This window comes from Prunus mume, linkage group LG8 (assembly GCF_029339155.1).
Source record: "Prunus mume cultivar Tortuosa linkage group LG8, ASM2933915v1, whole genome shotgun sequence".
In the NCBI taxonomy this organism is placed as follows: Eukaryota; Viridiplantae; Streptophyta; class Magnoliopsida; order Rosales; family Rosaceae; genus Prunus; species Prunus mume.
The window spans coordinates 3,475,833-3,490,027 of NC_142705.1; the positions used below are offsets into that span (position 1 = coordinate 3,475,833).

The 14,195-nt window shown below is 37.0% G+C and overlaps 2 protein-coding genes across 2 annotated transcripts; both read left to right on the forward strand.

Moving 5' to 3' along the window:
• The first annotated feature begins 753 nt into the window (after positions 1-753).
• On the forward strand, positions 754-5,120 carry LOC103340886 (Pyridine nucleotide-disulfide oxidoreductase family protein). The gene is given in 14 exon segments (XM_008244347.2): positions 754-1,060; positions 1,157-1,261; positions 1,477-1,590; positions 1,687-1,740; positions 1,873-1,989; positions 2,161-2,245; positions 2,248-2,269; positions 2,361-2,434; positions 3,016-3,077; positions 3,234-3,432; positions 3,696-3,756; positions 3,909-3,976; positions 4,313-4,458; positions 4,636-5,120. Coding segments are annotated over 14 exon segments (1,455 nt in total). The 5' UTR covers positions 754-937; the 3' UTR covers positions 4,861-5,120.
• A 5,495-nt stretch (positions 5,121-10,615) lies between these two features.
• On the forward strand, positions 10,616-13,982 carry PAP2 (phytochrome-associated protein 2). The gene is made up of 5 exons (XM_008244346.3): positions 10,616-11,476; positions 12,186-12,415; positions 12,911-13,049; positions 13,419-13,480; positions 13,591-13,982. The coding sequence occupies exons 1-5, from the start codon at positions 10,986-10,988 to the stop codon at positions 13,626-13,628; spliced, it is 960 nt and encodes a 319-aa protein (XP_008242568.1). The 5' UTR covers positions 10,616-10,985; the 3' UTR covers positions 13,629-13,982.
• The last annotated feature ends 213 nt before the right edge of the window (positions 13,983-14,195 follow it).

Below are 14,195 nucleotides of genomic sequence, written 5' to 3' on the forward strand. Positions count from 1 at the left end.
CTATGGATCAAATCATCAATGCAGTGATACCTGCTGCGATCCCCCTTCCCCCATTGAAGCCATCTTCTCTTGCTCCCTGGGATTAATAGATTCATTCTTGCTTCTTCACCTTCGGTGCCTTTGCAAACCAACCCCAATTTCTCTCTCTCTCTCCCATCGCAACCCCACATCCCCTTTTTCCCCAGTTCTCCTTCTCCCCTTTTGACACTTTTTTTTACCAAAAAAAAAAAAAAATCAATCGGGAAAGCTTCAAACAGAGGCTTCAGCAAAGGTGTTCTCCCAGGCACGTAGCACATCCTCTTCGATCTTGACAAGCTAGTGATTTGGGTTTGTTTGGTTGCAGAAATTAGGTAACCCCATGACGAATCGGAGCAGATAGAAAGGGCTCTTGGGTCAACTGATTGGGTATTCAATTGGGTATTGTTGTTGGTGTCGATACGGTTGGTGGTGGTGACAGTGAGGTTGGGCGATGACAATGCGAAGGTTTAGTTCTGCGATGGTTTGGTTCGGACTCGCGAGTTCAATATAGCGTGGGTGTTATATTGCGAGCTGCTTTTCAAGCCGCTAAATTGGAGGAGCGAGTGAGGGGCATTTTTCACTGTTGGACTATATAATCTCATTTATTTGAGTCAGTCTCCTCTCTTAACAAACATGGGTTTCAAGTACTATTTAAGCTAGTCTAATCCATTGACGCCTTACCAAACACACCCCTCATTTCGTTCATAATTCTCAACAATCTGACTCACGTGAGATGCACATGCCATTTTTGCAGCGGCGACGAAAATCAAGTTGCAGACCACATCCCCGCCGCACCACTTCTGCCAATCCACACGCCCGCTACCCCGTCGGCGCCAGCTCGACGGCGTAGCCTGAGGATCAAATTCTTCAGGCACACTTACAACCTCACTGACTTGATCAGATTCATTTTTTCAATTCAATGAAAATGGCGATTTTTCAAGCCAGGACGTGGTTCTCTAGAACCTTCTCGACCGTTGCTTCTCATCCTCTGCGCGTCTGTGTTGTCGGAAGTGGACCTGCTGGCTTCTACACTGCTGAGAAGGTAAACTCTTTCTATTTGTGTGTGTTTTTTGTTGTTAAATTAATTTTAATAAAGCATTGAAATTTGATATGATTGGTATGAATTGAGCTGAAATAGATGCTGAAGGCGCATCAGGAAGCACAGGTGGATATCATTGATCGTTTGCCAACGCCTTTCGGGTTAGTCCGCTCCGGCGTCGCACCTGATCATCCTGAAACCAAGGTGACCATATTATTCTTAGTCTCAGTTCTTTCTTTTTTCGTAAAATAGTTCAAGAAAATTGAAGTTGGTGAACTCACACATTATCAAAAATCGAGTTTACTTCCTCTTATAAAGAGCATCCTGCGAATTTTATCAGTTTATTTTGTTGAATTCTCTTGGTGTGGCGAGGAATAAATTTCTTATTTGAGCTTATTTTATTAGAAAACTTGCAACAGATTGTGGTCAACCAGTTTACGCGGGTTGCACAACATGAACGCTGCACATTCTTTGGAAATGTAACTCTTGGTTCCTCTGTAACTCTTCCTGAGCTTCGTGAGTTGTACGACGTGGTGGGGTTCTGACTCAATATGTGTAAATAATGCCGGCATTGGCAATGTCATTCTTGGTATGCTTATTTGTTTGACCAACATTATGTGCAAACGCAGGTAGTGCTTGCCTATGGTGCCGAAAGTGATAGAGTTCTTGGTATCCCCGGAGAAGTATGTTTTGCTTGTTTTGGTTTTGTTTCTTTAATATTATGGTGCTCTTTGATCAATTGAATTGGATAGAATTGCAACTAATGTTTTTTATACAATTTGTTTTTGAAATAATTGGTTTATACCTCTTTCTAGGATTTGAGTGGCGTATATGCAGCGAGAGAATTTGTTTGGTGGTATAATGGGCACCCAAATTGCAGATACCTAAACCCCGACTTGAAGAGCTCTGATACAGCTGTAATTCTTGGTCAGGTATCTTCATACCTCATCAAGTTAATAAATATTAACCTTCTCTTAAGTTGCTGCCCTAAGGTTGGTTAGTAAATGTACTTCACAATCCTTGTCACAACACAAAAAATAAAATTAAAAACCTGTTATTACATTGGAGCTTTATCCCTACCAAACAGCTCCTTTTGGTTTCAGGGCAATGTAGCTCTTGATGTTGCACGCATTCTTTTACGACCAACAACAGAGTTGGCTTCAACTGATATTGCGAGCCATGCTTTGGCAGCCTTGAGGACAGCTCTATAAGGTTTGCTATACCATATTTTGAGAATAACCAGTTACACTATAATTGCTACTTTATCTGGGTTTCATGTTTAATGATGTCAATGTCATTTCAGGAAAGTGTATCTGGTCGGGAGGCGGGGACCAGCCCAAGCAGCTTGCACTGCAAAAGAGCTGCGTGAAATTAATGGTGATTCTTAATATCACATTCATTCTAATTCTAAGTGAAGCATATGATTTATATTTTTCTTTTCTAAAATGTTTGGATGCTATGCTGAGAAATAATTACTTTAGGAGTACATTTAAGCCGTTTGACCTTTTTTACAAGAGCCTGCAACTTCTGGGGATTTTAAAGCTCAAATTACACTTATTTTTGTATTGTATGGTGGTGACATTGCCATGTGATTGCAATGTTACAGCAGGATAGGACTAGGGGACAATGGGCCTTCTTGATCTTACTTCAAAGGTGTCCTTGGTATTATATAATGTATTTAAAACATTATAGAAAAGCTTATGGTATGATATTTATGAATTACTTATGAATTTCCAATTATTGACCTCCTTGTTTTATGTGAATAGATATTAATTCTGTAACAAGTAGCTTCCAAAAAATATTGTAGTTTCTAATTATCTGCAATCAGATTTTGTTTGTATATTTTGTCATAGGTCATTGGTGTAATGTTGTCATCATATTCTCACTTATAATATTACTCGTCATCTTGTTGGTTTTTTATTTGTGGAATTATATAAAGTTATTGTCTTTGTTTTCAGGTATCAAAGATCTGCAGATTCACATCAAGGAAGCTGATCTACTCACAACCCCAGAAGATGAGGTATCTAAGTTGATCTTATCTCTGTCTCTTTCAAGTTACTGTTATAGCTAAATATAGAAATTGACGTTTTGAAATATTCTAAGCTGTTATTGGTGGTCTATAAAGTCCCTTTACTGTTTGTAATTTTCATGAACCTTGTTGCTGTCTTTTGGTAAGGAAGAGATGAAGAACAATCGAATTCGAAAAAGGGTTTATGAGTTGCTCTCAAAGGCAGCCACGACAAGGGCTTCACACCCCAGTTCAGATCCACGTGAATTGCACTTTGTTTTCTTTCGGAAACCAGATAAGTTTCTAGAATCTAACGAGAGAAGTGGCCATGTTTCTGGTGTCAGACTCGAGAAGACAAAACTCATAGGTAATTTATACTCCATATAATTTGTAGTAAAAGTTTTTATGTATTTTCCAATGAAGTGAGGCCATATCACATGTAAACACATCACTGAATGATTGTACCATACGTCATCATCAAATGACAAAACTAATGATGGTAAAATGGAAGAAGTCAAACATCAAGTTCCGAATAATTATGGAAGCTGTCAATAACACGAGTAAATGATTCTATTTTTTGGTCATCCAAGTGACAATGACTAAATTGCTTCTTTCAACTTCACTTTCTAGGTGATAGACCAGGAGAACGAATGGCTGCAGGTACTGGACTGTTTGAAGATCTTGGATGCGGGTACTTTCTTCTGAAATTCAGCTGTTGCTAATTTCATACTAGAGGCATACACATGCAATGTGTGTGCAGTTGCTTGTGATAAAAGTAATGATGGGTGAGAGAGAGAGAGATGGTACTGACAACAGTGGCAATATGCTTTCTTTCTTCTACAGGATTGTGCTTAAGAGCATCGGTTACAAATCAATACCAGTTGATGGATTACCCTTCGATCATCGGAAAGGTATGTAGATGCTGTTATATGAAGTGAGGCATATTATTCTATTTGGATCTTAAGCTTCCCTCAAAACTCTGTGTTTAAGCATCAAAGTTGATGAGATTGTACAAAATATGGGGAAGATCATTCACTCAGATATGCTAATGCAAACTTCATACTGATTTGGGACTTTAGTTGGTTCAATCTTTAGAAGGCCTCATTCACCTGGTTCCATAGAAGTTTTGATTTGTGACAAAATGTTTCCTATTTCTGGAATATTACTAAATAAGCTTCTTGCCAGAAGTGGTTCTATATCGACCACAAGAGACAAAGCAAGGATTATGATGATGATCTTCTTTGCAGGTGTGGTTCCAAATATTAGAGGGCGAGTTCTAAGGGATACATCCGGAGATCCTATGCTGCTCGAGAAGGGTTTGTATGTATGTGGATGGTTGAAGAGAGGACCAACTGGGATCATTGCTACAAACCTCTATTGTGCAGAAGAAACTGTAAGCGGTCTTTTACATTACTTAGATGGAAAGGTACTGGTTAATAAGGTGTATTCATGTCCATCAGTAGTGGCGCATGAAGCATCTTGGAACCAATAACTATCATAATTAAAACTGATTATCGGATTTGATTAGGGTGATTACCGGCTTTGCTCACTTCACTAATCAACATGGCAGGTTGCAAGTATATCTGAAGACCTTAAGCAAGGAGTATTGGCATCATCATCTAGCTCAGGCAGGGAGGGTCTCCTCCAATTGCTTGATAGTCGAAATGTTAGAGTTATACCATTTGGTGAATGGGAAAAGATAGATTCAGAAGAAAGGAGGCTTGGGAGTTTAAGAAACAAGCCCAGGGAAAAATTAGCCACGTGGGAGGAACTTCAGAAAGTAGCCACAGAGTAAATATCCATATCAGGGTTTCTCTGTTTTCTTTTCTTTTTGTTTTTTTGTTTTCTTATACTTTTTTTTTTTGGGAGCTAGAGGATACATTACAATTGAAGGAAAATAAAGAATAGTGAGATCATTTATTTATGAATTTCAGTTATTAAGCCATTTTTGGCTGAACATGAGTATTTCTTGTTGACTCATTTGATGCCCCCTTTCCCCACAAATATTTATAAATAATAATAAATAAATGAAAAGCATTTTGCTAGTTTCTGTAACATTTGCCTTGTTCGTTGAAGTGTAGGCCTTCCCATGTTTTTACATGCATATGAAGGTAAAATAGGAAGGATGAATTTATGGTTCATTTTTTTACCGACCGACATGAGATTCAAAGGTTTTCACAAATCTTTAAAACGTGATGAAAGTAAAAAGAAAAGAAGATGTTGCATGCAAACCCAATCATTGGTTTTCAACGACGGTTAAAAAACTCACTCAATTCTATTTGTGTTCAAGAATAAGATTTAGGTTTGATCTCTTGCTTTTGTTCAGAATGTCAATGAGGCAAAGAAAAAGAAACTAAATTCGTTTCACTTGTTACAAAGCATTTTGGTGTATGAGGATGCATAAGCCTAAGACTAGTTGACAATTGGTTTTAGGTATATAGGCTCAAAGTCAAAGTCCACCATGTCTTTCCATGCCAAGCACTTTCAAAAGCTGCCATCTTCAAGTGACTAGCTGCTCTTAAAAGTCTCAGAGTATACACTTACGGGGGATCTGGATCCTATCCTAGCCTAGCGAGGGATGATTAAGTTGTGGAATTTCTTGTGGCCTTCAATGTCACGCTATTATGCTCGTGCTCTGCTGAAAGTCCACAACACTATAGCCTCCACTACAAAGATTGTCAAATTCAGCTGGGCAAATGCTCAAAGAGTTCCCATTTTCAAGGAAAAGTAAGACAATAGTGAATCCCAACACGAATGTGTCACATACTATTCATATTTCTATAATTATACGTTTTGATGCGATCACATTACAAATAGTGTGTAAGATATCTTCTTAAATTGCACCGAAACCTATCATAGTTCTTTTCACACTCTTTAGGGCTTTCGGCCTTTTGAAGCAAAAACAAAAATGTTGAATCTGGAAATATCACCACTTTCCAGTTTACCCTGTTGATTTGCCAAGTGATTTTGATGTAGGATGGCAATTGTGACATTGACAAACCACCAACATAAATTGAATTATTTTGCTGGTACATGAAGTGAGATTCAGGGCTTCTGGCTCTCCCCCTGACTCCAATAATTCTTGACATGTATGTATGGGGACCCAAACTTATGGATCCATTATCATCTTTGTTTCAACCTCAAAATATGAGAATCAACAACGTAGAATTTTGATACTGATTATACGAACTTTCATTTCCTTTTTGCTTGGTTTGGTTTGGTTTGGTTTGGTTTTTTGTTGCAGGTAGGCATGTGCCATGTCAGTGTGCTTTAGAGTTCATGCCAATCACATTGCTAGCAGATTCTGGTGTAAGTGGGATTTCTCTCACCAAATGATTTCTGACAGTTAAAAAATATGTTTGTCTTCTACATCCTCCACAAATTATGGTTCTTCCATAAATCTGAATATAAAAAAATTGGTGATGTTCATCAGCTAAGAAGAGAGCTAATTTGGGAAGAAAAAAAGAGGAAAAGGAAAACTAACTAATGTGACTTGTGATTGACTTGAAAGACATAAAACATCATAATTCTCATTGAGACTTAATTGAAGGTATAATAATACAAGATTACAAATAGCTTTTTGAGATCATGATAATCTTTATATTATTATTAACTCCATGGGGGTGGTGGGCTCCACTGCCCTTCCCTTCTGATCAAGTGTGTCTGATGTGTTTTGATGTGGTATTATAATTCATAGATAGCTATGATGATGGATTTGCCCATTTAGGACTAGAAGAAAAGCTATTTATTCCTTTTGATGTTGAATCAAATCCAGCATGGGGTCAGGTCAGGCTGGGTGCTATTTTGAAGATTCATGCTGTCTCCTAACCCTTACCAGAAAGTCTTTGCTCTGATTATGACAACCATTTGGCATGTTGGAGTTAGGCATTTTTGCTTCTTTTTTTAAAGGCCTTGTTTGGCTTCAGTAATTAATCTGTTATTCATTAAGGGCAGTTACCTATGCATTTGAGATCCTCCATTCAATCCTCCTTTCCCGGTGTGGCATACAGTTTATGTACATTGTCCGCAGGGAGGGAGGGCCTTAGCATAGCTTATCATGTTGTTTACCTCATGGGATCACTGTGGCAAAAGTACAGGGCAGACAGGACCCACAACCTGTCAACCACCACCAAAGATTATATTATATGGGATTGACATAGTTTACCACTTGAGCTTGGCCTAAACAACTGAAAGCCTTTTTTTTTTTTCACTTAAATAAAAAAAATAAATAAATAAATAAATAAACTTAAAAGAAAGAAAGTGGGTTGCTTTGGGTGCTTGCTTGGACACCACAACCTGCTTCTTTTTTTCTTTTTTTTTTCTCCAAACACTGATCCATAACACCACACTACTACTAATGCCGCTGCCTTTGGAGGCCCACCAACAAGAGGCAGCAGTTTGGTACTTGAGGCCCACCTACCTTTTGTGGGCCCTCTTTGGAGATTCTCTTTTTCTTCATGTTCATCATTTTGAAAAGAAAAGAAAAGAAAATGTGAAATTACAATAAGGATACTATTTGCCTCTTTATCGATAAGGAGATACTTCTTCTTCCTGTCACCTAAAAATTTGCATATGTAAAAATAATTCAAAAAATATATAATAATAAAAAAAGATAAAAGATAAAAAGACTTATGCACACATATCACATTGTTATTGGTAATAATAAAAGAGCTCATACTTACCTGATAAGTAGAAAAGTATTTTCCTTACAATAATAAGTCATGCTTCTTCTAAATTTTATTTTTAATGCTACATCGGTATACATGTAGGAACCGAAATACTTAGCTCCTTTATTCTAGACAAATCATCGTTGATACGTGTACATAATTTTATTTATTTATTTGTTTATAATAATAAGATAACTTTGTATGTGTTAAATTGTGATTTAAGGAAATGACCCATTTAGTAATGCAAAAATTGGTTATTTATAAATTTGTATTTAGGATTTTTTCTTTTATGTCGGTAGGTATAAAAGTGTAGAGGATAATTGTTTAGAATAAAGCCAAAATTGTCTTTGATAGATTTTATCTCAAAGAATAGTGAAAAAGAATTTTCGGGTTGCATTATGGTGTTCAATTCTTCATTGACAAGTGCTTAACAAGACACATCGTCATCAACACCATGTAGAGCATCAAAAATAGAATTATCAGAATTGTTGACAAAATTCCACATTTGGGGTGAAGAAGTTCAACAAAATATGCTTCAAATTTTTTTTTTTTGGGATAAAAGAGTATAGCATTGTATTTATAAGATAAACAAAAATAATTACAAAGCAACTAAGGTGCTAAATATGGATATAACTTATCTAGTGACCAAACACAACAACAAGTTGAATTGATCTTTAGAAAATACGCACAACCCAAAAAATGATTAAAATTCCTGAGTCAGCAACCATCATCTTAGGAATTGTTAGACTAAAACAACTAAAAAACTCCTAAAGAGTTTTTGAGAATTATTAGACTAAAACAAATTAAAAAACAAGACCACCGCTCCACATTCTCTTGGGCAATCCGAAGAGACCCACAATGTCATATCGGCTAAACCCATAGTGTCTGCCGCATCGGCTAAACCCAAACCCAAAGCAACCAGACATCATCCCCGCTTTGTAGCTCCAAATTTATATCCAAAGTTAAAAACTAGAGCCAAAATTCTTGCATGCATGGGCCAAAAGACGATAACTACATCATACGGCAACGTTTCATGACAACTACTTTTATATCACCAAAAAAAACAAAAAACAAAGAATCAGAGGGAAAAGAAAGGGAATGAGAGAAAAGGGGATGAAATGAGAAGAAATGATATAGAATTGGAAGGGTGGGGGGTCGGCCTCTAGAGATATTTTTTTAGAGTTTTCTCCTAGAGCAACGATTAGGTATCCTCTTTAAGAATTCCTTTTTAAATCTGCTTCAAGATTTGGATAAGCTTGGATTTGGACACAAATAAGTTTCAATTTTTACTCCATTGTTTTTGCGACCCCACAATATAAAAATTCATTTCCCAAACTGTCACAAAAGAAGACGAGGAGCTCCCAAGATCAATAATATTGGTGAGCCGGCTGCTCATCGCAACGGGTTACCGGGTGCTTTATGTAGTGGCATCCACCACGCAATGTAACGCCGTTTGTCCCCCAACAACCCATCCTCCTTTGCAACCGTGCAAACTTTAGTGCGGTCCACCCATTTGGCCTCTAATGAATTTGATTGACGGGATAGCCCATATTTGGAAATTAAATTAAAAATATCCAAACTGAAATATTCCAAATGTAAAATCAAACATTACTTTTACACATTCCAATTTTATCTCAAAATTTTTAAACAAAGAAAAAGAAAAAGAAAAGTTTAATTATACTTTAGGTGTCATAATTGCCCTTTTTTGCTTGGATTGAAGTCTTTTAATTGAATATTTGACGAAATTTGAGGTCAACTACACATGTGAGTATCATTGGCTCTCAAAATATTTGTAATCAACCTAAAATCTATTAATTTATTCAAATTTTCTTAACAATTTTATATTTTTTAATAATTAATTACTACAAATATGGTCAAGCTCAGTAGAAAAATGTCTTAACTTGCATATAAAAGTGTCTCAATTGAAAATGACATCTTAGTTGTATGCTTGTGTGTGAGAAACTCCTTCCTTGTAGTTTAGATTATCGTTTATACTTAAAAATATATATAAATTGATAAAAAAATATATCTCAAAACATGTGACATTATAACTTAAATAAACAATTCTCACTTGTTTTCTAGATGGATTATTGAAAACGCTTATTTTGGTAGATTGAGATTTTTCTTTATATCATTTGTTTACATTAGACTAAAAAAATTTCTCGATGACCAAATTGAGTTTTTGTTTAAAATCCAATGACAGAAAAATTCTTTCGTATATTGTGAGAGAAAAAATTAATCATTTGCTTTTTTGGGCTAATGATTGTGCTTTCTTTTGGTTGGCGTTGTTTTGTTCCTACCCTCAAAATTTCCAGGAAAATTCAAAAATTCTGAGCAGCCAAACGACAGCGAGCTAGCTGGCTCGTACAAACACAGGATCCCAGAGACAGTTCTCTATCAACCCACACACTCGTTTCAGTTTTCTCAAACTGCCGTTTTTTTCTTTTTCTTTTGTGGGTCTTCGGATTCCGTTGCCGTTTTGAGCCTCTCGATGTCAGCTTTCTCAAAATTCCCTCTCTTTCCCCCGACTTTTCCTTTTCTTTCCGAGCATCCAAACACCAGACCGGCCAAAACATCTCCCCCCAGCGATTTCCCTATCCTCCTTGAAAACCCGAACACATTTCTGCGTCCCATCCCTTTCTCTATAAAAAGCCACACGCTCACTGATAAATACTAATTTTCTAATTATTAACTGTTTTAAAATTATTATTGGAATAATATAAAATTAAAATGGGAAAACAACAAAACATAGAAAGTTTGCCGTGAACTTTCTGTGACCTGTCGGAGTGGTTGCCCCCAAAAAGGTTCATAGAAAATAATAATAATAATAATTTTATTTTTATTTTTGCTACAAAAGCCAAAAGACAAACGCCAAACCCAAACGGTTCCACTTTTTTTATTTGCAAGCTGTCTATTTAATTTAATTTAATATTCGCACATTTTCCTTGCTTTTTTATATTCATTTTCTGAGTTACAGAGTTTACAGTACAGACTATTGAGCGTACTGAGACTGAGAGGGAGAGAAGGGGGGAGAGAGAGAGAGAGGGAGTGTGTATGTGTATTATATAGAAACAAAAGAGAGCAGCAAAAGACCAAAGAAGCTTCTCTTTCATCTTCTTCAACAACACCATATCCTTTAAATAAATTTAAACCCATATAATCTGAAACAATTTAAGCTCTTGATCTTTCTCTTTTTCTTCTTTTAAATCCATTTAATGCTTTCTTCTGGGTCTTGGACTCTTGAAGTACTTTCATGTCTATGTCACTGGAGCATGATTACATAGGCTTATCAGAGTCTGCTTCTTCAATGGAAAGCTCTGACAAGTCTGCTGAGAGGGACAGAGGGACTGCTCTGAACCTCAAAGCCACTGAGCTGAGGCTGGGCTTGCCAGGCTCTGAGTCCCCAGAGAGGGATGGTGGTGGTGGGTTAGTGGAGGATAAGACTGGGTACTCAGTATGTGTGGTTAAAGGCTTGGTCTCTGGGGCCAAGAGGGGCTTCTCTGACGCCATTGATGGAGCTTCCGGGAAGTGGATTTTCTCTGGGAGTGGTGGATCTGAGGTTGATATGGGTAAAGGTGGTAACTTGCTCTCTCCCAGAGGTGTTAATGGTGGGAAAGCTCTTGCTGGGTCTGACTCTAACAACCAACCAACAAGTTTAGCTGTCTCAGCCGTGAAAGATGGTGCACAACAGTCTCCAAAGCCATTGCATGAGAAGAAGCCCCAGGTTTCTGCTTCTGCAGCAAAGTAATTAGCTTTCTTTCACTTTCCTTTTCCTTTTCCTTTTTTCTTCAGAGAATTGTGTGTGTAGAAAGATGATTATTTTGGCTGCAGAATTGTGGTATTACTTCTATTTGTTCCATTCATTAATTTTTTGCTGGGTTCTTAATTTTTGTTCATATTGTCTTTTAGTTTGTCTTCTTTTTGTTACTAAAGAAGCCTCCAGTCCAGTGGGTTAAGTAGACAAAATTGTGCAGGTCTTCTTTGTCCCTTTACGTTAAATTAAACAATTCTATGTTTTTTCATGCTCTTTATTTTGCAGAATGGTTGTTACATCTCTCATATTTCATATATTTCTTTCCAAATGTCCACTTTTTTTTTTTTTTGGACGAATTCCAAATGTCCACTTTGTGAGAATTATTTCAATTATTTCCATGTTTGCAAGTACGGCAAAAGATTTTGTGTCAAGGTCTCAGCTCCTCCTCTCCACCCTTTCCTTGCATGTATATTTCCAATTTTGTCACAAAACAGTTTAAGAATTTTTCAGATGTGCAAGCCAGGTGTTAGCTAGGTTTCATTATTTTGAAATTACTACTTTCTGGACTTCCTACACACGAAATTGTAACATTATGTACGTTAGACAGCCATAGATTCCATTGGTAAGAAGTTATAATGGCTCTTAGTTAAGAAATTCATAGTAAAATCTAATTTGTTTTGTGTCATGTGTGTGTGACAGGGCACAGGTTGTAGGATGGCCACCAATTCGTTCTTTCAGGAAGAATTCAATGGCTTCCGTTCCTCCAAAAAATGATGATGATGCAGAAGGCAAGATGGGACCAGGGTGTCTTTACGTTAAAGTCAGCATGGATGGTGCACCATACCTGAGGAAAGTCGATCTCAAAACATATGGCAGCTATGTGGAGTTATCTTTGGCTCTGGAAAAGATGTTTAGCTGCTTTACAATTGGTAATTTCTCTTTTTAATTCATATTATTTGTTCTAGTTCACCACACCAGCCAAGGATTGTCCTCTATTTTTTTTCCGCGTCTGTCAGTAGTATTTTGCAATTGGATAATTGTAAAAAAACTAAATATCAGAGTTCGAGAAAGATTAAAAAAAATTTGCCTGAACAAAAAAGTTGTTTAATTGGATTCTCAGAACTGGAAATGAATGAAAATAATTGAGGAATGTTTGCATGTCTCTTAGTATGAGTATATTAGGGATTCATGGAAGGTGATGTACGTCTTTCAATTCCAAAAAAAGTCAATGCGTACAAAAACTCAATTGGTTTATCTCACAAGACTCATATTATATGTCTTGTGAGACAAACTCAATTGGCTTTTGGTGGATTTATCTACATCCTCTCTGCTGCTTTGCTGCACTCAGGATTGTTGACAATGCTGGCAGCATCATTTGTTTTGAAGAAATTCTTAGTTTCCCTTTTTAATATAAACTTGTTCAGGTCAATGTGGCTCACATGGAGTTTCAAGGGATGGACTGAGCGAGAGCCGGTTAATGGATCTCCTAAATGGTGCTGAATATGTCCTCACCTACGAAGATAAGGATGGAGATTGGATGCTAGTTGGTGATGTTCCGTGGGAGTAAGTGTGACTTCTCGACACAATGTGTGCATTATATGTGGTCATTTTTCAAGAGAGACATTAGGTTGTATAGATTAAGCAATACTCGAACTATTCCTTGTTATCCTACTCCTTAAAAATAGATTTTCAAAGGAGGTTTTTCCATCTAAGAGAATTGTTATTGTTGCACTTTAGTTTAGTAAACAGCAATGATCAGAATGTGGAGTAGAGACAGTCTGGCATTGCCAACACCCCTAGGGACACATGTTAATAGCTTTGTCAGAGGTTCTGTGAAAATCTATACAGGAGTTCTAGATATCCATTTTGCCAAATCAAAACCAACAGATAATGAGTATTGCGTCTAAGTTTCGTGGCTGTTTGTTCTTGCAGAATGTTCACTGACACATGCAAGAGGATGAGGATCATGAAGAGTTCAGAGGCCATAGGGCTAGGTATCTTCTGCTGTGTGACAATGATCATATTGTGTGTTAAATATAGGCTTTTGTTTGCTAAATGATATCCTTAACTAACATCCTTGTGTTTTCCTATCTGTTTGTTATAGCTCCAAGAGCCGTGCAGAAGTGCAAAAAAAGTAATTAGAGGCATCATCACCATGAATGGATCAAATACTCAAATGATGTTGGAGGCCGCTGTTATGATCAAGGCGAAAGCACCGAATGGTTCGCAAAATTGGGCCCTCGCCCTCTGTTCATATCAACTTATGCTTCACATTTAGTGTAACAAAATATGACATTCTAGTAGGAAATATGGTACTGTAAAATGGTCTAGTTTAATTAGCTCTCCTCCCCCCTATTGTATTCTGATAGTTGGCTGCTTAAAGCCAATGCATTATGTATCGTAATGGTTTGTTGGCCATGGCAATTCTGTGTGGACCATGATCTCCATAAAAGGAATTAATTGTAGTGTTGAAATAATAGTGTGGTTTGCTTAGAACTGTACACCGGGTTGATGTGAGAGGTGGAACCAAAAAGACAGAAAAAACACAAGCAAATCTTTGAAATTTTGAAGCCTTTATTGCAAGACCTAGAAAACAAGAAAGGTTTGCTGTAATATAGCTCTTCTTTCTCAAAACCTAAATAACATCCAAAGATTGAAACGGGCTTAAAAAAAGAGTTGTTAATGGGCCATGTCCAATTCTTTTTTTAA

Bases quoted from the DNA above. Each gene is read 5' to 3' on its own strand.
- PAP2 (XM_008244346.3), top strand. From the start codon at position 10,986: ATGTCTATGTCACTGGAGCATGATTACATAGGCTTATCAGAGTCTGCT. The intron at 13,050-13,418 runs GTAAGTGTGACT...TTGTTCTTGCAG, and splicing joins GTTGGTGATGTTCCGTGGGA to AATGTTCACTGACACATGCA. The intron at 13,481-13,590 runs GTATCTTCTGCT...TGTTTGTTATAG, and splicing joins TTCAGAGGCCATAGGGCTAG to CTCCAAGAGCCGTGCAGAAG.